This window comes from Oncorhynchus mykiss, chromosome 10 (genome assembly GCF_013265735.2).
Source record: "Oncorhynchus mykiss isolate Arlee chromosome 10, USDA_OmykA_1.1, whole genome shotgun sequence".
Classification (NCBI taxonomy): Eukaryota; Metazoa; Chordata; class Actinopteri; order Salmoniformes; family Salmonidae; genus Oncorhynchus; species Oncorhynchus mykiss.
Window position 1 is genome coordinate 68,827,862 of NC_048574.1, and position 24,834 is coordinate 68,852,695.

The following is a 24,834-nucleotide window of genomic DNA, read 5'->3' on the forward strand; positions in this document are numbered from 1 at the left end:
GCATAGTCGAGCATCTTTTCGTGACAAAATATCTTGTTTAAAACGGGCACGTTTTGTTATCCAATAATGAAATAGCGCCCCCATAAACTCAACAGGTTAAGAACAAATACTTTTTTTACAATGACGGCCTACTCCGGCCAAACCCCGACGATGCTGGGCCAAATGTGCGCCGCCCTATGGGACTCCCAATCACGGCTGGATGTGATACAGCCTGGTTTCGAACCAGGTACAATAGTGACGCCTCTTGCACTGAGATGCAGTGCCTTAGACCGCTGCACCACTCGGGAGTATAAGAGATCATACCAGAGGTTTTGTAGTGATTCCTATCTTGAAGACGTAAAGAATGTTTGCTGGTATTTGGTGTGTAATGAGGAGCAACCAGACACTACACTTTTATGAAATTGCTTATTCCAGTTACTAATAAACATACACCCATTAAGAAAATGACTGTAAAAACTGTTAAATCCCCGTGGATTGATGAGGAATTGAAAACATTTATGGTTCAGAGGGACGAGAAAAAAGGAATGCCAAATAAGTCTGGCTGCACAGCTGACCTGCAAATATACTGTAAAATGAGAAATCATGTGACTAAACTAAACAAAAACAAGAAAAAAATGTGCTGTGAAACAAAGATAAAGGATATAAAGAATGATAGTAAAAAGATTTGACGACCTTAAATGACATTTTGGGCAAAACGGCAAACTCTGCTCCAATCATTTCTTTGAACCTGGTGGATCATTTGTCACAAAACCCACTAATATTGTCAACTATTTTAAAGGGACACTTTGGGATTTTGGCAATCAAGCCCTGTATCTACTTCCCCAGAGTCAGATGAACATGTGGATATAATTTTTATGTCTCTGCGTGCAGTTTTAAGGAATACCAAATGCATACCCCACAAGACACCCCACAAGACATGCGACCAGGAGTCTCTTCAAAGGCCCAGAGTCCAGAACAGACTCTGGAAAACACACAGTACTACACAGAGCCATGACTACAAGGAACTCTATTCCACATCAAGTAACTCATGCAAGCAGTCAAATCTGATTAAAAAAAACTGATAAAACTACACCTTATGGAACAATACGGACTGTGAAGAGTGCTAGCACAGTGCTAGCACATGGACTCTTCACAAACATACTGTATGTATGGTGGTATTATAAATATAATGTAGATATGTAGTGGTGTAATAATTGTACTGTTTTATTTTATTGCATTTGTTTGCCTTAATTTGTTTGGAAACCAGGAAGAGCAGGATCCTTGGCAGGACCTAATGGGGATCGATAATAAACCCCAGGAACAGTATCTGCTGCCTTGGCAGGACCTAATGGGGATCGATTATAAACCCCAGGAAGAGTAGCTGCTGCCTTGGCAAGACCTAATGGGGATTGATTATAAACCCCAGGAAGAGTAGCTGCTGCCTTGGCAGGACCTAATGGGGATCAATTATAAACCCCAGGAAGAGCAGCTGTTGCCTTGGCAGGACCTAATGGGGATCGATAATAAACCCCAGGGAGAGTAGCTGTTGCCTTGGCAGGACCTAATGGGGATCGATAATAAACCCCAGTGAGAGTAGCTGTTGCCTTGGCAGGACCTAATGGGGATCGATAATAAACCCCAGGGAGAGTAGCTGTTGCCTTGGCAGGACCTAATGGGGATCGATAATAAACCCCAGGGAGAGTAGCTGTTGCCTTGGCAGGACCTAATGGGGATCGATAATAAACCCCAGGGAGAGTAGCTGTTGCCTTGGCAGGACCTAATGGGGATCGATAATAAATCCCAGGAAGAGCAGCTGTTGCCTTGGCAGGACCTAATGGGGATCAATAATAAACCCCAGGAACAGTAGCTGCTGCCTTGGCAGGACCTAATGTGGATCGATAATAAACCCCAGGGAGAGTAGCTGTTGCCTTGGCAGGACCTAATGGGGATCGATAATACATCCCAGGAAGAGCAGCTGCTGCCTTGGCAGGACCTAATGGGGAGCGATTATAAACCCCAGGAAGAGCAGCTGCTGACTTGCAAGGACCTAATGGGGAGCGATTATAAACCCCAGGAAGAGCAGCTGCTGCCTTGGCAGGACCTAATGGGGATCGATAATACATCCCAGGGAGAGCAGCTGCTGCCTTGGCAGGACCTAATGGGGATCGATAATACATCCCAGAGAGAGCAGCTGCTGCCTTGGCAGGACCTAATGGGGATCGATAATACATCCCAGAGAGAGCAGCTGCTGCCTTGAACGAGAAACAAGACCTGAGTAAGAAAAACTCTGGGCCTAATAGCCTATAATGTGGCCAGGTAACGTAGCCAGGAAAACCAACCTCCCAGCCCTATATAAAACAGAATGACATATTTTACATTATCATACAGACAGTCAATGTCACATATCGAGTTGAACTCATCTCACTAATGTTTGAATAATTGATACATGTCGATTAGATCCGGAATTTAATCCTGGGTAAAAAAAAATGACACTGGGTGAGGACTGAGGCCTTGGGGACCGATGGCCGCCTCGAGTCACCTTTGTTTCTTCTTTACCACTTCCCTTCTTCCTGGAGAGCAGAAAACACACTCTCCCGTGTTTCTGACTTCTGCTGGGTTAGTTTCCATAGCAACAAAGTTTCTATGCGGGTTAAGGGGGATAATGAAGAATTACGTGATAATCATTTTGTTGACAAGGGGAAGCTGATTGAGTGCTACTCTGTGTGTGTGTGTGTGTGTGTGTGTGTGTGTGTGTGCGTGCGGGGTAGGGTTTACACGCTTATCCTGCTGATTCCTACTGACAAGATGCAGAACAAAACTTAGACACTTAACTGTTTGGCTGTATCACACACACACACACACACACACACACACACACACACACACACACACACACACACACAATGACAGATATTATTTGGCACTATCAAATTATCTTTTTCTGTCCTCAACCAAATTCAATAGACTTCCACAACACGATGCTTGATGGGTCACAGCACGAGCCATAACAGCTCTTTCTCTCTTTCTCTCACTATATCCCTCTATTGACCCTATATCCCAGCTTCCTTGGGTCCCAGCGGCCATAGAATCCTGATGGAGTGATACATTTTTCCTCCCACACCTCTCATTCCGTAATCTCATTCCGTAATGAGATATTTGTCAAGGTGTTTTTTCCCTGGACCCTCTGATGAGCGACGATTGTCGCTCCATCCTGCACACACACACACACACACACCATCTAGTAAGTAGAGGGCAAAGCGGCGTGGGTTGAGATGCTTCATGACAGCTCTCCCTGCATGGCCAGATGCTGCATTGTGTGATGATCAAGTTAGCTGCTAGCCGTTAGACACCGTGCAGCAGAGGAGGCGGCCCTCGCAGCCTATAATCCAGCACCGCATTAAGTCGGCGCAGTGACAGACAACGCTAAACGAGCCGGGCAGAGAAGGCAGCAAGCAGGTTAAGTATTGATACCTAATGTGATTAAAGGAAAGGTGGGGAGTGGGAGGATAGAGAGATGTAAGAAAGATGGAGAGAGAAAGAGGTGTGTATGTGGTGGCTAGTTGCAATGTTACAAGTGAGAGGGTGTGAAAGTGGGGGAGAGGGAAAGTGAGATTGAAGAGGAGGAGGGAGGATGGATGCACTACTTGGGGAACCAGTAGCCTGTGGGGGGTTTGAGGAGGATGGATGCACTACGTTGTGTACCAGTAGCCTGTCGGGGGTTTGAGGAGGATGGACGCACTGCGTTGTGTACCAGTAGCCTGTCGGGGGTTTGAGGAGGATGGACGCACAGCGTTGTGTACCAGTAGCCTGTGGGGGGTTTGAGGAGGATGGACGCACTGCGTTGTGTACCAGTAGCCTGTGGGGGGTTTGAGGAGGATGGATGCACTATGTTGTGTACCAGTAGCCTGTGGGGGTTTGAGGAGGATGGATGCACTACGTTGTGTACCAGTAGCCTGTGGGGGGTTTGAGGAGGATGGATGCACTACGTTGTGTACCAGTAGCCTGTCGGGGGTTTGAGGAGGATGGACGCACTGCGTTGTGTACCAGTAGCCTGTCGGGGGTTTGAGGAGGATGGACGCACTGCGTTGTGTACCAGTAGCCTGTGGGGGGTTTGAGGAGGATGGACGCACTGCGTTGTGTACCAGTAGCCTGTGGGGGTTTGAGGAGGATGGATGCACTACGTTGTGTACCAGTAGCCTGTGGGGGTTTGAGGAGGATGGATGCACTACGTTGTGTACCAGTAGCCTGTGGGGGGTTTGAGGAGGATGGACGCACTGCGTTGTGTACCAGTAGTCTGTGGGGGTTTGAGGAGGATGGATGCACTACGTTGTGTACCAGTAGCCTGTGGGGGTTTGAGGAGGATGGATGCACTGCGTTGTGTACCAGTAGCCTGTGGGGGTTTGAGGAGGATGGATGCACTGCGTTGTGTACCAGTAGCCTGTCGGGGGTTTGAGGAGGATGGATGCACTATGTTGTGTACCAGCAGCCTGTCGGGGGTTTGAGGAGGATGGATGCACTATGTTGTGTACCAGTAGCCTGTGGGGGGTTTGAGGAGGATGGACGCACTGCGTTGTGTACCAGTAGTCTGTGGGGGTTTGAGGAGGATGGATGCACTACGTTGTGTACCAGTAGCCTGTGGGGGTTTGAGGAGGATGGATGCACTGCGTTGTGTACCAGTAGCCTGTGGGGGTTTGAGGAGGATGGATGCACTGCGTTGTGTACCAGTAGCCTGTGGGGGGTTTGAGGAGGATGGACTCACTGCGTTGTGTACCAGTAGCCTGTGGGGGGTTTGAGGAGGATGGATGCACTACGTTGTGTACCAGTAGCCTGTCGGGGGTTTGAGGAGGATGGACGCACTGCGTTGTGTGCCAGTAGCCTGTGGGGGGTTTGAGGAGGATGGATGCACTATGTTGTGTACCAGTAGCCTGTGGGGGTTTGAGGAGGATGGACGCACTGCGTTGTGTACCAGTAGCCTGTCGGGGGTTTGAGGAGGATGGATGCACTGCGTTGTGTACCAGTAGCCTGTGGGGGGTTTGAGGAGGATGGATGCACTATGTTGTGTACCAGTAGCCTGTGGGGGTTTGAGGAGGATGGATGCACTACGTTGTGTACCAGTAGCCTGTCGGGGGTTTGAGGAGGATGGATGCACTATGTTGTGTACCAGTAGCCTGTGGGGGTTTGAGGAGGATGGATGCACTACGTTGTGTACCAGTAGCCTGTCGGGGGTTTGAGGAGGATGGACGCACTACGTTGTGTACCAGTAGCCTGTGGGGGTTTGAGGAGGATGGACGCACTGCGTTGTGTACCAGTAGCCTGTGGGGGGTTTGAGGAGGATGGATGCACTATGTTGTGTACCAGTAGCCTGTGGGGGTTTGAGGAGGATGGATGCACTATGTTGTGTACCAGTAGCCTGTGGGGATTTGAGGAGGATGGATGCACTACCTTGTGTACCAGTAGCCTGTGGGGGGTTTGAGGAGGATGGATGCACTATGTTGTGTATCAATAGCCTGTGGGGGGTTTGAGGAGGATGGACTCACTGCGTTGTGTGCCAGTAGCCTGTGGGGGGTTTGAGGAGGATGGATGCACTATGTTGTGTACCAGTAGCCTGTGGGGGTTTGAGGAGGATGGATGCACTACGTTGTGTACCAGTAGCCTGTCGGGGGTTTGAGGAGGATGGATGCACTATGTTGTGTACCAGTAGCCTGTGGGGGGTTTGAGGAGGATGGATGCACTATGTTGTGTACCAGTAACCTGTGGGGGGTTTGAGGAGGATGGACGCACTGCGTTGTGTACCAGTAGCCTGTGGGGGGTTTGAGGAGGATGGACGCACTACGTTGTGTACCAGTAGCCTGTGGCGGGTTTGAGGAGGATGGACGCACTGCGTTGTGTACCAATAGCCTGTGGGGGTTTGAGGAGGATGGACTCACTGCGTTGTGTGCCAGTAGTCTGTGGGGATTTGTGCCTGTAGTCGAGGGGGTGGGGGTTGAGTGAATAAATCCTTATTTATTAAGCTGGAATGACCCCAGCATACTTCAGATGCTCTAATAATTCATTCATTCATCATCTCTCCCACTCCTATTGTTTGCCGGCCGGCGAATTAGAAGCTTGGTTAATCCCGTTAGTGAATGTTTGTTGGCCTTCCTCGGTCAGCGACAGTAAAGACCCGTCTGTCACTCGCTCTTCAATCATGGTGAGCAAAGTCCCCCTTCTAGACTAAATAGTCTTGTTATATTGTTACAGAGGGGCCAGAGGGATGAAGTAGTGTGTGAGCCACTGTAGTCCTGTATATTGTAGACAGTCTACAGACACCACCAGTGTGTTTCCAGTTCCTCCACTGTGGGAGCTCTAAGTTGCCTGCTATTTGTATGAAAGGAAATCCTCGGATACACTCTGAGAGAATTCCCTTAGCCACCCCAAAACATGTATCCCTGTCTGCACCGCACAAGAGGAGTGGAGGGAGAATAGGAAAAATGTTAAATGCACAAATCCATCCCAGCATCAATCTGAACCCCGGCCTCCCGTCCCGGCGGTGGTTATTTGGGAGTCATGTTTGCTGTGCCAAGTGTGTCCTGAGGCGGCCTGAGGAGCCTGTGAACGCTGAGGCTTTTGCTGTGTTCCTCTGCTTACCTCAGCACCAGCCCCCCCCCCCCCCCCCCCCCCCCCCCCCCCACTGCTAAGCTTCTTTAAAGTCTATGCTGCTAGCTAGCTACCGGGCCTGGTTGGATGCTGCGACTGCTCCTAGTGCTACATATTGGCTTTTTCATTTAGAAGGATGTGTGATACTGCATTGGAAAAGGTTTTTGAACTCTCCAGATGGTTGAAATGGCCCTAATCAAAGACGATATTGACTATGTTCATGGATGGATTGGTACAGGAAGGAGAAGGTACTTTCTGCCACTTCTGTAATCGTTAGTGGATTGAACAACCGTTTCTGAAGTTAGCGATCCAAAGGCATCCCATAATGTGTCTTCCAGCTGACAGAGAGAGACCCTACATCCCACTGCTGGCTTGCCTCTGAAGCTAAGCAGTGTTGGTACTGGATGGGAGACCAGATGCTGCTTGAAGTGGTGTTGGAGTGCCAGTAAGAGGCACTCTTTCCTTTGGTCCCCCCAAAAATATCCCAATGGCCCAGGGCAGTGATTGGGGACATTGCCTTGTGTAAGCTGCTGTCTTTCTGATGGGATGTTAAACAGGTGTCCTGACTCTCTGTCCCATGGTGTTAACCCCGGTGTCCTGGCTAAATTCCCAATCTGTCCCTCATACCATCATGGCCACATAATCATCCCCAGCTTCCAATTGGCTCATTCATCCCCCCTCCTCTCCCCTGTAGCTATTCTCCAGTTCGTTGCTGTAAATGAGAATGTGTTCACAGTCAACTTACCTGGTAAGATCAGGGTTAAATCAGAATGAGAGAGTCCCTCCACTCCAACCCCCTCCACTCTGGCCAGCCAGCTGTGTGTGGGTCAGTATCCTGGCTCCCTCCTGTCACACAGACTGACCACCTGGGCAAACAGATGGGAATTTGCTACGGCTAATTCATCTAACCCGCACCGGTCGCTAGCTCGATTAGCACCAGTGCACACAGTTGACAGAGTGACTGGTGGCAGCCCACTGAGCCGAAGTGATGGCAAGGCCCATGGCAGACTTTAGCATTAGCCGTAAGAGATCCTTCAATCTAGCACAGCTGGGAGAGGTCATAGGGCTTGTTTATCTAAATGCTACAGATGAATATGTGATGTCAGAAACAAGAATATCAAGATGGCTGCCAAACTAGGAGCTTTTGAAGGGTGGTGATACAGATATTAAATGAATAGCCGGATATAATTTGGGTATTTGGCCATCACACATGGCAAAGGAATGAAACAGACTTGAATCCTAGCTAGCATCCCATGTAGGGCCTGTACAAAAATGTACAGTCAATAATCTGGAGCCTGTGTGGACATCAGGCTAGCATGTTGTAAGTGTAGCCCACTGGAAGACAGCAGTTAAATGTTTCATGGGTGGTAGTGGGGACACGTGTGGTGTCCTAGACAGCACACTGACTCCTGTACGTGCGAACGCTCACTGGGTCCTCCTAACGCTGGGTGGGATGGGGAAATGGGATGTAAAATATATATCCACAGGGAAAAGCACAAGCAGGATATCTAAATAAATGAAATTACTGAGCCTATAACTTTGGTATCCTGCGTGTGCTTTTCCCTGTGGATATATATTTGGAATTAGCACCGCAAACATCTACTTGGAACAGTTTATTATAGTCTTGGCTGAAAGGACTTTTGTCTAAAATGGGATTCCAACATTATGTTGACAAATGGGATGTATAGACCTCTCTGCTCAAATGGAATACACAGGACAAGGGTATATGCACCCAGTCCTTATGCAGACACATCAACATGTTTTTTTCCCCCATGTTTGGATGTCTGATTGATTGTTTGAGTTGCGTGGAATTTCTCAAAGCTGGAAACACAGAGTTCTGATCGAATCGAGAGAAAAGCCAATTAAACATTTTTGATGTGGAAGTCATTTGGAAGAGAACTTCAAATGTTTGTTTGAGGAGAATACGTTTTTCCCTCGTGTGTGTGTGTGTGCGTGTATGTGTGTGTACCTGTTTTTTTCCCTACCTTTATCTTGACTCACACAAATACCCTCTCCTTCAGCAAACACCGCAAAATGTCAGATAGCCTGCGTTGTTTGACTGTTCTTAAAAGCTTAGCCCTATTTCAAAGAAAGTTTTCCTGCTCTATTTACATATTTAGGATTTACGCTACCGGCGTGGAGCGTCAGATAGTGTTTTTCATCTTCAGCATAAGCCTGTGCTTTATCTTTTGGGGGTACCGTTTTAATTGGAAGTTTGGTACAAAGCAAGTGGTGCAAAAGAGGATCAAATCCTATGCTTAGAGGATTACACTGTACATTAGTGGATGCATTGGAAGGCCTGATCTGAAATTGAACTGGTTTTGAAATACGGAGAAGTCTCTGGTATCTGTGATATATATTTCTAAGTATCTTGCATTGGAAGGTAAATCCAGGCTTTAAAGTGATTTTACAGTAGCTATGCATAACTTGTCCATTAGAAGATATAGGTGTTTGTAATAGCTGTATTTTTAAAAGGTATATATTTCTGTCTGTCTGACATGTGAGGGTCATAACTGGAGCTACAAGCTCAGCCAGATAAGAAGCACATGCTAGTAATGAACTGGGGTGTAATCATTCGTCCAAACAGTTGCAAACAGTTACGTTTTGCAACAAAACAAGGGTTTCTATTGGACATTCAGGTAGGTCCGTTTCGTTCCGTTTGCATCCGTTTAAAGAAAGTTTTGCAACAGAATCGGCGTAATGAATACACTCCTGAGTCCAGACGAAACAGTTTTGTACTCAAGGGTGTGACTCCTTAAGGATTGGTGGCATGCAGCCGATTGGCTCCTGTGTTTGGTCTATGAGTTTGATAACGTGATCTTGTAATCTATGACACTGAAGATGAAGAAGCTGAATTTGGTGCTTTCTGCGTTTAGTTATGTGATGCAGTGGCGCTTTAAAGTTGAGCTAATAGTGTGGATTTGAGAGAGACCACTAAGCGTTGCAAGACCAGATGGGAGGGAGTGCTGGGTGTCACTGGGCTCTACTATGAGGCCTTTTGCCTGACGTGGTATAGGTATAAGTATCTTAATGGCTTGCAATGTGTCCAATACTGACACATCTTTTCTTCTCTATCTTTTCCAGGTCCGTCGTTCAAGCCGAGCTGCAGCAAGGCCCAGAGGTATCTAGAGTTCATCCCTATCAACCTGCACACCCAGAGGATGAGGGTGACGTGTCCCAGACAAACAGGTGTGTGTCCAAATGGACCTATAAAGCATACGGGTTGTATTCATTAGGCACCAAAAACGGATTCAAACAGGGAAGGACTAGCTGGACTTGTCCAATAAGAAATGTACATTTTAGTTTTCAGGGTTATGGTGTGCCCTAATGAATATAACCCTGACTATTACAACTTCACGGGGGTTTTCCAGCTGCTGGGAATGAGCACTGGGTTCTTGAACGTCACCTACAGCCGTTGCAGTTCAAGAGTTCACGTCCTTTGCTCTACTTCTTCTCTTGTCAGGAGAGCGCACAAGGCGCGGATCAGAGGCATCTGGGGTGCTGACAGGTGCACATTAACCCTGACAGACAGACCGACCGACAGACAATGGTATCACGAAGCCCTACGCGTTTGGCCCTGAGAGGGAATACACAGAATAGCCTGGCTTAGAGCTTCCATCTCCCTCTACAACCAACCCCAATACTCACCTCTCTGTAGTTCAGCCCTAGACTTGTCAAAATGCATTATGGCCGCTGACACGCTTCTACACGCTAGCTCTGGGATGCGCTCAGTAACTGCAAACGCGCTAGCTCTTGGGGAATGTTCCGCAGTTTCGGGTTTTCTCACCATTTGATTGATTGTAAAGTTGAAGGCTAGACAAGCCTTGACACAGATCTCGACTACTCTGCACATCAGGGACATACAATAAGGAGAATAAGGGGAATGGAGCTGTTAGCGAAAACCATGACTACTGACTGACTGGTCAAAAAGAAGGGTTAGTCAGAAGTCTACCACCCCTGAGAAAGAGGGAGAATTTGTTGAAAGAGATCTTTCCTGGTTCAGTTCAGCTTGGTTTCTGCTGCCAAGTTTCAGAAGACATAATAGCTCTTGAAACACACGTTGGTGCTTTGTTTGTTGATAAAATGGCTTCCACATAGTCTAGTCTGGTCACTCCCTTGGGCAGTTGTTTCCTTTGGGGTGAAAAACGATTCACTTTGCCTTGCGTTCCAGGAAAGCATGTGTTAAACACGCGTCCATCCATGTAAATGACATCAGCATCCTTTCTGTTAGTCACCTAATTTTCTGTGCTTGTCAGGAATTATAGTCGTATTTCCTCTAGTTTGGTTTTTCTTTCCTCCCAAACAAACCAAACCAAACCAAACCAAACCAAACCAAACCAAACCATGCATAGCTTTTGCATTTGGATTTGCGTTCCACTGTTGATCATGTAGCGAGAGAATGAGAGAAGGTGACGATACTAGCGACTAGCGACTGGCTAGCGTGGGAGCACAGTATGATGACTCAGTCACCATTTATGGCATTGTTTGAACGACAGACCATCTAGGGGCGATCACATCTGTGGCCATCTCGAGGAAGAGACATTCCCACATATGTCCTAGGGTCACTGAAGCCAGGAGAGGTGTAAAGACAGACTTGAATCGACGGAATTAATGTTTGGATTGTTTCAAGAGTTCAGGTAGAGCTACGGCGGTTGATATGTTTAATTGTACTGTAATAATATTGGATTTATTGCTACAGAGAAACTGTCGTTCTGTTCATCGGGCGGCGGATAGTTCAAAGAAGAGCAACACAGGTGTGCTCTTATCATACGGTGTTGAGGTGTGGTGATTAGATCCGAGAATGTGTAAGTTTTCATGTCTTTGTTGTCATGTTTTGGGCCATCAAAGTGAAGTTAATTAGACAATAGGAGATCCAGGGAATTGGCTCTCTTGGAAGAATAAAAGTTGAGCTTTAACTTCGATCATGGAGTCATTGGTTAACGTGAAATACGTTGGTACTGTCGTGGTGAATATTCTATGCTGTAAAGACTTATTTTAAAAAGGATATTTTGTATCCTTTTTATCGTGAAGATTTCTGGTATGTATCATTTGCAAATTGTATTCTTATTGCGTAACTGTAATAAATGTGATTACTTTTAAATGGATACGAACCACAGTCCTCACATTTTTGAGTAATTTTCCTTGGATTATTATTTGGTGAAATGTTCAATGGTAAATGTTATTCACAATAGTCATAGCATAAATGCTTGGTCTCTAACTGTGCGTCTCTGAGCTAAGGTTAACTCAATAATAACTACTTAATGCTACTTAACTACTTAAAGATATTAGCTCCTTATTCCTCAGCCTCTCAATAATTGCAGAGTAAGGAAACAGTGTCCATTTGGGCTATGTAAAAGGGACATTTTATCTCCCTTAACCCATTCCCATGTCCTGTTTAAGTAAGTATGAATTATTCAAATGTATCTCACCGGCCCGCAATAATTTCTCCTCCCAGGGAGAGGAGACAGGTCCCCCCCCCCACCCTATGGTTCTCCAGTCGATTTATGGGGGCAGACGGGGGGGCGGAGGGGGGACACTAGGAAATCAGCTAGAGCAAATTGGCCCGTGTGAGTGATGTTGCCGGCTCACCATTGTATTTCATTGTGTCGCTGTATGTTGTGAGGCAGTAGCCAATTAAGGGGAGCTGGGAAGTTTGAGAACCCAGGGGCCGAGCAGGGAGAGGTGGGGGACAAGGGGGCCATGTCGGCGACCATGGGATCATTAAGACGGAAGCGTGGGGCGAGTGCCAACCACAACCCTTCGCATTCAGAGCAGCGCTGTCAGTAATTGCTGTCGACGGGACTTCAAACAGGACTTTCTGTGGCGGCTGGCTGCTCTGCCGTCCCAGAGGCCGTTTGTTAGCTGACCTCCACCGCACTAAACCACCACACTGGAGGATTCACACACACACACACACACACACACACACACACACACACATACACACACTCACACACTCACACACACACACACACACACACACACACACACACTCACACACTCACAAACTCATCATCATCATCATCATCATCATCATCATCACCTCTCCTCTACATATTCCAAACAAAACCTTGTATGACTATTGTCCTGCGTCACAATTTTCCACCTTCCTTCTGAGGAAAAAAAGTTTATAGAAGTCTCATGTTTGTCTTTTTCTCAAACCCTCCCCTCCTTCTTGACCCCCCCTTCTTCATGTTCCCATCCCTTTCTCTCTACTTGGTGTATTGTACTGTACAACACAGTTCCCGCTAACCCCAGGCGGGACACCTTCTTGCCTCCCCAGATGCATTCTATGACGTGATCACGGTGGGGGCCCCAGCGGCCCACTTCCAGGGCTTTAAGGGCGGAGGGCTGCAGCGACTACTGAGCAGACATGAGGCAGAGAAGAAGAGGTGAGACAGCCTCATTATACAACACATACCATGCAGCAGAGACAGGGCTGCCTTGGACAATAGATTCATACCCAAATGCAACCCTCCTGGTTAAATAAAGCGTTAGTGTCTTTGTCCAAAAAGGCACCATATTCCATGTATAGTACAGTGCACTACTTTTGGCCTGGGTACGGGGTGCCATTTTGGATTGGCCCACTTTAGGGTGGAGAGGTATAGGATACTAACAGAGAAGGATGGATGTAAGTCTGTCTCTGACTGGATTTCATGTGAGGCTTGTTCTGCTAACGACAGGTGAATGTAGCAGGGCCAGCATTGGTAGTGACAGATTCATTTGGTCCTGACATAAGGATTTGATTTGTGCAAGTAGGGCTAGGCTACGCAGTACTGTTAGTGACAGCTGAGCTGGGAGGTTTGACTCAATTGGGATCTGCTCTGTTTGCCACTGACGGCTTTATTTGACTGGAGGGGCGTAGGCCCTAATGCCGTTGAGACTGTTGACTGACTCAGGCTTTTTGTATTTACTCACCGGCTTCTCTCTCTGTGCGGTGGCCATTTTGGATCTTCCAGGTCCCTTCGCAATAACCCTGACTCGTCCCTATTGACACGCCGAGAGACTGTGATTGAATTGTGTCTGTTTGATTCAATTACCTAGCGCCCATCGCGGGCTGTGGCTGTGTGCATGATGTAGAGTCTCTCTCTCTCTGACGGAGAAGACATGTCTAATTAGTATGTTCTCATCGAGCGGGGCCGTCACAGGCCTGACAAACACCCCGATGGGGGTAATATAGTGATGTAGGTGAACTGAGAACAGTGACAGTACAGTAACAGTCCCAACCACCATCCCCCCTATTCATAAAGCGTCTCATTGTAAGAAGTGCTGATCTAGGATCAGGCCCTCCCCCGTCCATTTCATCGTATTCAATATTAGGTAAAATGCTAAACTGATCCTAGATCAGCACTGAGACGTTTTTAGGAATACAGCTTGGCCCTGGGGTCGTTAATCAAGATGGCCGCTTTAATGTCCTCCGATCTGAGATCAGCGTTTTGTATCTTGTCGACGTTTGCCCTTCCCATGCTGTAAGATGGAGGGGGGTTGTCATGGGTTCAGCGTGTGGCCACTTGAGTGATGCCTGAGGAAATGAGAGGTGATTTTCCCCAAAGCTTCTCTGTCGAGTGCCGAGTCATTATGGACCATGTCAGAGCCAATTAGTTACACTGAGTTTAGAGCTCAACAAAGAAGAGGGTAAGAGGAGATGGAGAGAAAGAAAGAGAGAGAAAGAAAGAATGAAACCAAGAGAAAAGAAGTTTAAAGAAATATAAGTTAGAACTTTTTTTTTGATGAACTGCACAAGCGAATTTGCCCGGTAGTCAACGCTTATCTGCTAGCATACACTACGATAAGAGTTAGTATATATTTTGGAACGAAGAGAGTCCACTGAAGTAAAATCAATTGCTTTGAAAGAGAGATTAGACTGGGCAAGGAAGGAGTACCCAGGGATACTTTTTTGTCTCATATTTGACTTAGCTAACTGTAGCTTATATTTTTCAATTTTCCGCCTGGCTAATCGAGGAACAGCCAACTGCCAAGCCCCATCTCATGTCTGACCCGAAATCCAGTCATTTGTCAGTCATTTCCCTAAAATGGGATTTCATGCTCCTCTCCATGGTTATCTTGGATTTGCTTCTATTTGCCTCGTTGGCATTTTAATGGAGTTGCATGTTTTCTTTCAATGGGGGCAAATCAATTCCCGTGACTTAATTTGCATGTTATGCCACGGTGGACACTTTTATTTTGACTAGAGCGTATCTGCCAAGAGGTGCTCTTCAATGTGCTGTTGAAGACCGTGTTTTGTGTTTTGAAATAAATTGAAATTAAGTCATGTTATGAAAATAGATAGCGAGGTTAGACCTAATCTGTAGACACACACAGACAGACACCCTGCCTTTGAACAAGAGCCTTTTGTAATCGTCTTTGATTAAAGGGAACACTAGTCTAGATGTGAGACTTGACTGTTCAATGACATATAAATGAATCAAAGGGAGGAGAGGAAAAATGAAAAAGCTGGAGGTGGAACCAGGAGGGCAAAAAAAGAGCCATTCATCTCGGGCACCTAGAGGAGGGGAAGGGGGAGACGAGAGAGGGGAGAGGGAGGGGGGAGAGAGCAGCGATGGAGGGAGGGGAGATCGAAGAGGGAGAGGGGAGAGGGAGGTGGGAGATGGTGAAGAGAGCGAGTGGGTTGGGAAGGAAGAGGGGATAGAAGAGGAGTGTGCGAAAGAGAGGGAGGCGAGAGATGGGGAGAGGGAGAGAGAGCGGGATGGGAGCAACAGCCAGAGCCAGCGGTATCTTCTTAGTATGGGGCCTTGAAAGGAAGTAAAATTAACAGCTGCACTTCGGGCCCCATCAGTATCCTACAAAGCTATTTACATACAGGGCAGGTGCATTTAGCTTTCATTAATGCCTTCCACCCAAATGGCTGTTTGAAAAGTCAACGATTTTCTTTTTTTCCTTCTTTTTAATTGAACCCTGTAGACGTAGCAGACTAATCTTTCTTTAACAAGCCCCTCCTTTGAATCATTCAGCTTTTTGTACAGTAGACGCTTACTTTGGCTGGAGCCCAGGTTTATTTAATGTGCATCATCAGGATCTGTAAGGGGGAACACTGCTGGGCTGAGGTTGAAGCACTTGTTGTTTTTATACAGTACTCTCTCTCTCTCGTTCTCTCTCTCTCCAATTGTGTGTGTGCTTGTGTGTACACGCACTGGGCCCCAGCATGAAGGCTGCCCCAGCTTATGAGGTCAGGTGTTGTGTGTGTGTGTGTGTGCGTGTGCATGCGCAAGCTGTGCTGTGTCGCTCCTTCGCTGTACGCACTGCCGAGTATCTGACCTTTATTGTTGTGGGGCCGCCGTCTGCTCAGGCAACACTGCCTAACGGTCATTTTGGGGTGTGGAGGGGAGCAGCAGTCACAGCAGGGACAGTTTGGTTCAGGCTACAGTACATACACCTAATAGAGTCCCCTGATGTCAAGGTTTAACTTCACTTGCAAAACTAAAGTCCAACTAAATAGGGTGTGTGTGTGTTATTCCCAGGCAGTTCGTTAAACAGACAGATGCCTGTTGGTTTCAAAGAGAGGACCTTGGTAGTTTTTTAAATTGTATTTAACCAGGTAGGCCAGTTGAGTACAAGTTCTCATTTACAACTGCAACCTGGTCACAATAAAGCAAAGCAGTGTGACACAAATAACAGAGTTACACATGGAATAAACAAACATACAGTCAATAACACAATAGAAAAATCTATACAGTGTGTGCAAATGTAGTAAGATTAAGGAGGTAAGGCAATAAATAGGCCATAGCGGTGAAATAATTACAATTTAGCATTAACACTGGAGTGATAGATGTGCAGATGGTGATGTGCAAGTAGAGATACTGGAGTGCCAAGGAGCAAAATAAGTTGCATATTTGTAACGGTCGTCGGTGGAAGAAGGTGAGGACCAATGCACAGCGTGGGTAGTGTCCATGTTTTTAATAAAGAAATTGAACACTGAACAAAAACAACAAAGTGAACGAACGAAACCGAAACAGTTCTGTCTGGTGCAGAATACAAACACTCAACAGAAAATAATCACCCACAAATCAAGGGTGAAAACAGGCTGCCTAAGTATGGTTCTCAATCAGGGACAACGATTGACACTTGCCTCTGATTGAGAACCATACCAGGCCAAACACAGAAATACCAACTCCTAGAAAAACAAACATAGACAACCCACCCAACTCACGCCCTGACCATACAAAAACAAAGACATAACAAATGAACTAAGGTCAGAACGTGACAGTATTAGAACCAGTAGTGAACTAATTAACACTATCTTGTGCAAACACAGGCTGTTTTGGCATCAGGCTGTCTGTCTGTGTGATGGAGAAGGGCAGTAGCCCTGGTCAGATGTAAGAAACTGTGCATTTCATTCCATATTTCTATGCTTCTGTCCTCCTATATGATAGTGTGGGTTTTGGCAGTAGCCTTGGTCAGATTTATAGTAAGGACTGGTCTGAAATCAGTGCCTAGTCCCGTGAGAGAGTGGCTGTTGGTCCTTATTTGATTTGAGAAACAGTTCTAAGATCAGTTGCTATCCAGCACTGTCTTACGACAAACTGGGCTTTGGGGAACCAGACCTGAGGAACCAATGGACACAATCTTGTTCAAACACAGGCTGTTCTGGCATCAGTCTGGTGCAGGTTGTATGTCCGTTTGATGGAGGAGGACTTTGACAGTGGCCCTATTAACTGGTCTGCGATCAGTTGCATTCCAGCCTTGTCTCTATGACGGAGTCGGTTTTTGTAATGTCATTGGTCTGGTCAGGTCCATGCTGGTTTAGGATCAGTTGCTATACAGTCCTCTCACTTATGACAGAGTGGGCTTTAGCAGTGACCAGACTGGTCTACAATCAGTTGCCTTACAGTGCCAGGCCTGTCTGTGTCTCAATGACAGAGTGTGTTTTTTGGCCCGGGTCCTGCCGTCCTCCGATGCAGTGTTCTGCTCCTGCTGGCTGTCAACAGCAGGCCTGGAAGCTCTTCATTAATTTCCTTCCCCACTATTAATTAGCCATGAGCCAGAGACACGGGCTTAATTAGAGACGAGAGGCTGCTGCTTCTTCTTCTTCTCCTCCTTTTTCTCTTTCCCTCTCTCCCTCTCATTACTGTCATAACCAATTCCCATTGATCGTTTAGGAACATCAAGGGAGGACGTTTTGCTAGACTGCTTACTATTTGCTAGTTTTGATAATTCCTTCTAATAGGTAGGTCTAGAGTGGGTGGGTGGATGCTCCAGGGTGGAGAGCGAGGTGTGGGATAGCTAGCCCACTAGGGAGGCTGTGTCTGGGGGAGAGTTGGGTCGATAAAGACCCCCCCTCACCCCCTCCTGGGGGGTTCTGGTTCTCTCAGATGTAACCTACCGGAGATATAAGATCATCTGCAGAGTAAAAACATGTATACAAACATGTATTTTACATTAAACTAGCTAGCTTGTGGCTCAGCAAATTGCCAGTAGATGCTAAGAAACACAACCAAAATCCTTTGCTTCTTGATTAAACACCTAACAACAACATTCCTCCACCATTGTAAACAAGGATATTCCAGGTCGGGTGTCCATTTTCAAGCTTTCCCTTAACAAGCAGGGTTTCTGTTCTCTTCACTGTGCTTGTCGGCAGCCATCTTGGCTTTGGTGGAAGCTAGCTAGCTTATTGGACTGACAGGCCATCCTGATGAGGAAATTATGGTTTCCCTCCAATAACCAGCTCCGATATAGGTCAATGCTCTCCTGTGGCATCAGGCGGTAGGGACCATGTGTAAACACTGATTATCCACAGCACAGGATACCTAATGGCTGGATTTGTACTTATGAGTCAAAAGTGTTGTTATGCAGCTGGAATTAGCTCATGAGTCTCTGTCTGCCTCACTCAGACAATGTTGTTTTTCCGGTGGTATTCTGTTTTATTGATCTTCTAACATTTGTACCCTCCTGTATAATGTGGTAATAAGAACTCAAACTCAAAGAGAATACCCAAGTTTTAACGAAATGACTTACGTAAGTTAGCATTCAAACAAATGTTGGCTTTTTCCCTCGTATTCCCTAGCAACTTCCCTAGTATTGACTATAGGCTAGGCTACTCTGTAGAGATGGGATAAGATGCTACTGGATCTTATAAGAGGCCGAAGTCTGATTGTCTATGGGTTGCAGCGGGTGGCCTATCCCCAGAGAACTCATTAGCCGTAATGACAAGGCCAGCGTTTGTTAGCGCTAACCAATCAGATGCTACATTGGCAGCAGCTAGCTAGCCCCCTGAAGTACACCTGAAGTAATAAAGGTCCCCAGGTTTTGGCACTGTACTGATGAAGCAGGTAGAGGATGTGTCAGAAAAGATTGCTTTGAGGACTCTTCTTTTCTACTCGCTCTCTCGTTCTCAAGACATTCACTCTTTCAGTCTTCAGTCAGTTATGCCTTGGGATCTGGCTCCAGGGTCTGGCCTACATACAGGATGTTCAGAGCTGAATCTAAACGAGCTGGGAGGGTTGACTGCCTCAAATCGCTGCTTCGTTAACGCACGCGCTTGGTCTGATGGCAGGAAATCACTGTGGAGAACTCAATGAAAGTCATTGAAACTTTACTTGAGGTGAACGTTTGATTGGGACTGATGTGCCCTGAATCTATGAACGGACAAAACACGTTTCATCTGAGGGTAAAACGCTTCCCTAAAAATTTTTTCAAGTATTAATTATTCATAATTTTCATCTGGCTGCAGATATTAATTAGGTTGTTTTAGATTGAAGCGTTGGAAAGCATTGATCTATGATACAGTTTCAGGCAACTAGAGCAACATTTTACTTACTGTATCCAGACTATACCACACACTGTATCGTGGCGGTAATGAATCCAACTAGAAAACGTTTACCAGTGGATTGTTTTTGATTACCCTATTATCTTAAACTACAAACCGATCCATAGTCATCACTGTTCTAAATGGACAAAATAATTGTATGGGGAATGTGTACGTTCTGCTTACTAATGACATATCATGGGTTGGCTATTGATTGGAGGCAGAATGAGCTGAAATGAATCTGTTCTTGCAGGTGGTTTGCAATATGCCTGGACATTGGTTACTCTGTGGGCAAGTCATTGATTTAATCTAAATAACTCCCAGGCCCAGGTTCTGTCTACAGTATCATTGATCCATCTCCTTCGTTTCTCACTTCTCGCTCTCTCCGGTCAAGTTAGTAGAGTCAAATATGGTGAACTTCTGAGTATGTAAAATAGTTGAATATGTTTAGCACTGCTGAAACTAGCTGGATTCATACAGTCAAATTTAACCGCATGCAATAAATGGTAAAACCTGAGTTTTTACAATGTTTCTTATTTTATCCGTTTTTATCTACACTGCTGTTTACAATCCTCTAAAATCTTGACCCTTTTCTTTTCCTCTCTCTCTCTCTCTCTCTCTCTCTCTCTCTCTCTCTCTCTCTCTCTCTCTCTCTCTCTCTCTCTCTCTCTCTCTCTCTCTCTTTCTCTCTCTTTCTCTCTTTCTCTCTTTCTCTCTTTCTCTCTTTCTCTCTCTTTCTCTCTCTTTCTCTCTCTTTCTCTCTCTTTCTTTCTCAATTCAATTCGAGGGGCTTTATTGGCTTGGGAAACATGTGTTAACATTGCCAAAGCAAGTGAGGTAGATAATATACAAAAGTGAAATAAACAATAAAAATTAACAGTAAACATTACACATACAGAAATGTCAAAACATACAGTGTTTTAACAATGTACAAATGGTTAAAGGACACAAGATGATAAAATAAATAAGCATAAATATAATAATAACAACAATTTCTCTCTCTCTCTCTCCATCACCTCTTCAGTTTCAGCACAGCATACCAGTGCATCTACTACTCCCCGGAGCACACAGCCAAAGCCCAGGAGGTGTTGCACAGTGTGGGCCATCTCCAACCTCTCATCTCGGGCCTGGCAGACCAGCTGCTTCAGGCCGCCCAGCAGCACTCCATGGCTGGGCTGAGGGAGGCACTCAAGACCCTGGCTGGAAAGGTGAGTAGGCCTCTACCACCACAACTATCAGAACTACCAGCTCTTTCCTTGTTCTTTTCCCCACCATTTAGCTCCAAGCCTGGGGTGGGAGTGCTACTTAGTGTCCCTGGCTGGATCTCTAGCCACACAGGTCTCCAACTACCACCACAATCTACCCCCTCTGTCCATGTTCCTTTCCCTCACGATGGAGCTCAAAGGTACAGGTAGAAGTGCTATGCTTAACTTGTCTGGATCTGTAGCCCCCCCCCCCCCCCCCCCCCCCCCCCACCATCTGGATGTGTGTAGCACCACAGGGGAGCTCATTTTAGAGCTCTTCCCTCCTGCTGTGCTAGTGTGTAATCAGGCAAAGTGAAGCCTGGGAGGTGAAGCCTGGGAGGTGAGCTACCAGGGGGATTACAACTGGAGCTATTTGTAGAAAATCTCCTTTACAGTGACTCTGAGTGTGAACATGCTTTGCCTCAGAGATGATTGTTTATACTGTATTTTGTTTAATATATTTGGCTGCAGCAAGTGTATTTTAGTGACCTGAAGTTGCCCTTCAAGCGTACTACTACAAAACATCTGCCGTGAAGACATCTAGCTCTAGGGTTAAACACACCCCAAACACGCACACACCTCTCGTCATACCCACTGTCCATAACTCATCATTAAAACGACAAAACCAACTCAAGTGAATTGCGAGTCCACAAGCGCAGAGTTTTATGAACAAGACACTTGGTGTTTTATCCGTGTAATTATGAATTACATCTGGTGCTGTCAGATTTGCAATCTGCTGCAGTGAGTGAGTGAGAGATTGTTTTTGCCACAGTGGAGTAGAGCCCAATCAGACAGCTTCATTGGTACATTCTCTCTGTCACCGCTTCCCCTCATCCTTGATTAGACACGCAGGCGGCCTGGTCAGCACCGGCCCTGCTCCTCTGATTGGAACTTCAAACTTTGTGTGTCTCTGTCTCGGTTATTGGATGTGTGTGGGTGGTGGGCGGAGTGAGGGAGGCTTGTGGTAGGGTGTGTGTGTGTGGGCGGAGTGAGGGAGGCTTGTGGTAGGGTGTGTACGGGGGAAAAATATAGTTGGATGGGGAGATTGATTGATGGTTGTCCGTTGGATAGCTGTTCATGTCATATGTATGAGTAGTCTGTCATAGAATGTGTGTTTGCACATTTGCTTATAGTGCTGAGTTCACCCTAAGTAGCTCCTCTATCAATTATTTATTTATTTAACATGTTTTATTTCACCAGGTAGGCCAGTTGAGAACAAGTTCTCATTTACAACTGCGACCTGGCCAAGATGAAGCAAAGCAGTGTGACAAAAACAACAACACATTGATAATCCATAGTCCGCCTAGCAACACCACACATTCAGCACACAATTTTCACCATATAATGTATGAGGTGGTCTACCCGTGGCGTTTCCACGGAAACTCTCAAAACACACATTCACTCACACACACACACAGCCATGCTGGCTCCCTGGGTTGGTGTGTGTCCTCTGTCCAGACAGATGGCTGTGGAGTTTCGGTCCATAGAGCGAGAGAGACAGACAGAGCCCTAATGAAAGCAGATAGAGGTTTGATCCACAGTCACGTTACTCACCAAGGACAGCTCCCACTGCCAGCGTCTCACACAGAGACTTCTCCTCCAGAGAGTCTGGGAGTGAGATGAGCAGTGGGGGGAGAAGTTAGCCTGGGATTCAAACAGATTATTTCACAATTTTCAGCTTCGATTCAAGGCTATGGAGGAGTGTTGTCACTGGGCCGGGTGGATGCTGTGACACTCCCCTCAGGGAAAGGGATAGTGGGGAGTTTAAAACAGAAAACTCACACTATGAAACAAAAAAAAGATCTACAACGATCTACGGGTTCTCAGATGCTGTGTTATTACTGCTACTGCTGCTATTGGTGGTGATGATGATCAGTGAAAGAACGATGCATCAATTCATCTCCTGCCTTCTGGGAACTGATGCTTATGTCCAAAAGCGCAGAATACCTATTACTATTATCTTCTATGCATTGCTACAGTATAAGAGGATTGCCTTATTTGGGCAGAAAAACGTCCTGTGTTAAATTACATTGGATACGGCGTGCCTACCAGGCATGGCTATGAGGTCATCACCTCTCCCAGTCTATATCTAGCACTTTCCATTCAACATCTTTCTCCTCTCTGTACATGTTTCTCCTTTAATAAAGTAGGAAGTACCATACATGCACTACCGGTCAAAAGTTTTAGAACACCTACTCATTCCAGAGTTTTTCTTTATTTTTTACTATTTTCTACATTCTAGAATAGTAGTGAAGACATCACAACTATGAAATAACACCTATGGAATCATGTAGTAACCAAAAAGAAAAAGAAATCAAAATATATTTTATATTTCATATTCTTCAAATAGCCACCCTTTGCCTTGACAGCACACTTTTGGCAGTCTCTCAACCAGCTTTATGAGGTAGTCACCTGGAATGCATTTCAATTAACAGGTGTGCCTTATTAAAAGTTAATTTGTGGAATTTCTTTCCTTCTTAATGTGTTTGGGCCAATCAGTAGTGTTGTGACAAGGTAGTGGTGGTTTACAGAAGATAGCCCTATTTGGTAAAACACCAAGTCCATATTATGGCAAGAACAGCTCAAATAAGCAAAGAGAAACGACAGTCCATCATTACATTAAGACACGAAGGTCAGTCAATGTGGACAATGTCAAGAACTTTGAAAGTTTCTTCAAGTGCAGTCGCAAAAACCTTCAAGCTCTATGATGAAACTGGCTCTCATGAGGACCGCCACAGGAATGGAAGACCCAAAGTTCATTTGAGTTACCAGCCTCAGAAATTTCAGCCCAAATAAATGCTTCACAGAGTTCAAGTAACAGACACATCTAAAAATCAACTGTTCAGAGGAGACTGTGTGAATCAGGCCTTCATCGTCGAATTGCTACAAAGAACCCACTTCTAAAAGACACCAATGAGAAGAAGAGACTTGCCTGGGCCACAAAACGTGAGCAATGGACATTAGACCATTGGAAATTTGTTGTTTGGTCTGGAGTCCAAATTGGAGATTTTTGGTTCCAACCGCTGTGTCTTTGTGAGACGCAGAGTAGGTGAACAGATGATCTCCGCATGTGTATTTCCAACCGTAAGGCATGGAGGAGGTGGTGTGGGGGTGCTTTGATGGTGACACTGTCTGTGAATTATTTAGAATTCAAGGCACACTTAACCAGCATGGCTACCATAGCATTCTGCAGCGATACGCCATCCCATCTGGTTTGTGTTTAGTGGGACTATCATTTGTTTTTCAATAGGACAATGACCCAACACACCTCCAGGCTGTGTAAGGGCTATTTTACCAAGAAGGAGAGTGATGGAGTGCTGCATCAGATGACCTGGCATCCACAATCCCCTGACCTTAATCAAATCGAGATGGTTTGCGATGTGTCGGACCGCAGAGTGAAGGAAAAGCAGCCAACAAGTGCTCAGCATATGTGGGAACTCCTTCAAGACTGTTGGAAAAGGATCCCAGGTGAAAAATAAAGAAAAACCCTTGAATGAGTAGGTGTTCTAAAGCTTTTGACCGGTAGTGTAGGTTTGCAAAGGGAGGGTATATTACTGGAAACTTTCTAAGTGTATCAGTAAACTACCAGACTTTTGGTAGCTTTCAAGGTTTTGGGGGAATTTTATACAGGTACTTCAGATTATCGCAGGTGTCTGTAATTATCTCTGTCCCTCTGTGTGGCCTTATCACATGTGAACATATATAAAATAATAAGATTTAAAAAATATTTATAGAATGACAAAGCCGTAAAACATTATCCTAAATATAAACCATCAACTTAGTGAATACCATTGGTGTGGGTTTCAGCATGAAATATTATTGATATATTTTTATTTTTATGTCTTTGTTGTAAATGTTTCGGTGCCAAACTGGTGGCAATTGTGAAAAAGTCAATAGTAGGAGGATTTGCAGAGTTAATTCAAATGAATGCCATCGTTGATTTTTTTTAAATTAGTTTGACTATTTTCTCTTGATCCACATCCACTAGAAACTCATGGACAATATGGACACGGATATAAACAAATTATACTTTATATGAGAATTTTTTATTATTCAAGTATAACTTACCAGAGTTACCATAGATTACCTGTTAATTTCCATAGTTACCATAGATTACCTGTTAATTTCCATAGTTACCATAGATGACCTGTTAATTACCAGAGTTTAACTGTTAATTACCAGAGTTAACTGTTAATTACCAGAGTTAACTGT

The 24,834-nt window shown here is 45.6% G+C and overlaps 1 protein-coding gene across 14 annotated transcripts in view; it reads left to right on the top strand.

Annotated features, from left to right (window-relative positions):
- LOC110498435 (type II inositol 3,4-bisphosphate 4-phosphatase) overlaps positions 1–24,834 on the top strand; it is a 243,404-nt gene that overhangs the window by 181,997 nt on the left and 36,573 nt on the right. For all 14 annotated transcript variants that reach the window (XR_005034211.1, XR_005034210.1, XM_036933670.1 and 11 more), the window contains 3 exons: positions 9,700–9,804; positions 12,899–13,007; positions 20,403–20,586. Coding sequence is in view for 12 of the 14 variants with exons in the window: in XM_036933670.1 (XP_036789565.1) it covers positions 9,700–9,804; positions 12,899–13,007; positions 20,403–20,586 (398 nt within the window). In the remaining 2 variants the exon portion in view is untranslated. The remainder of the gene's footprint in view (positions 1–9,699; positions 9,805–12,898; positions 13,008–20,402; positions 20,587–24,834) is intronic.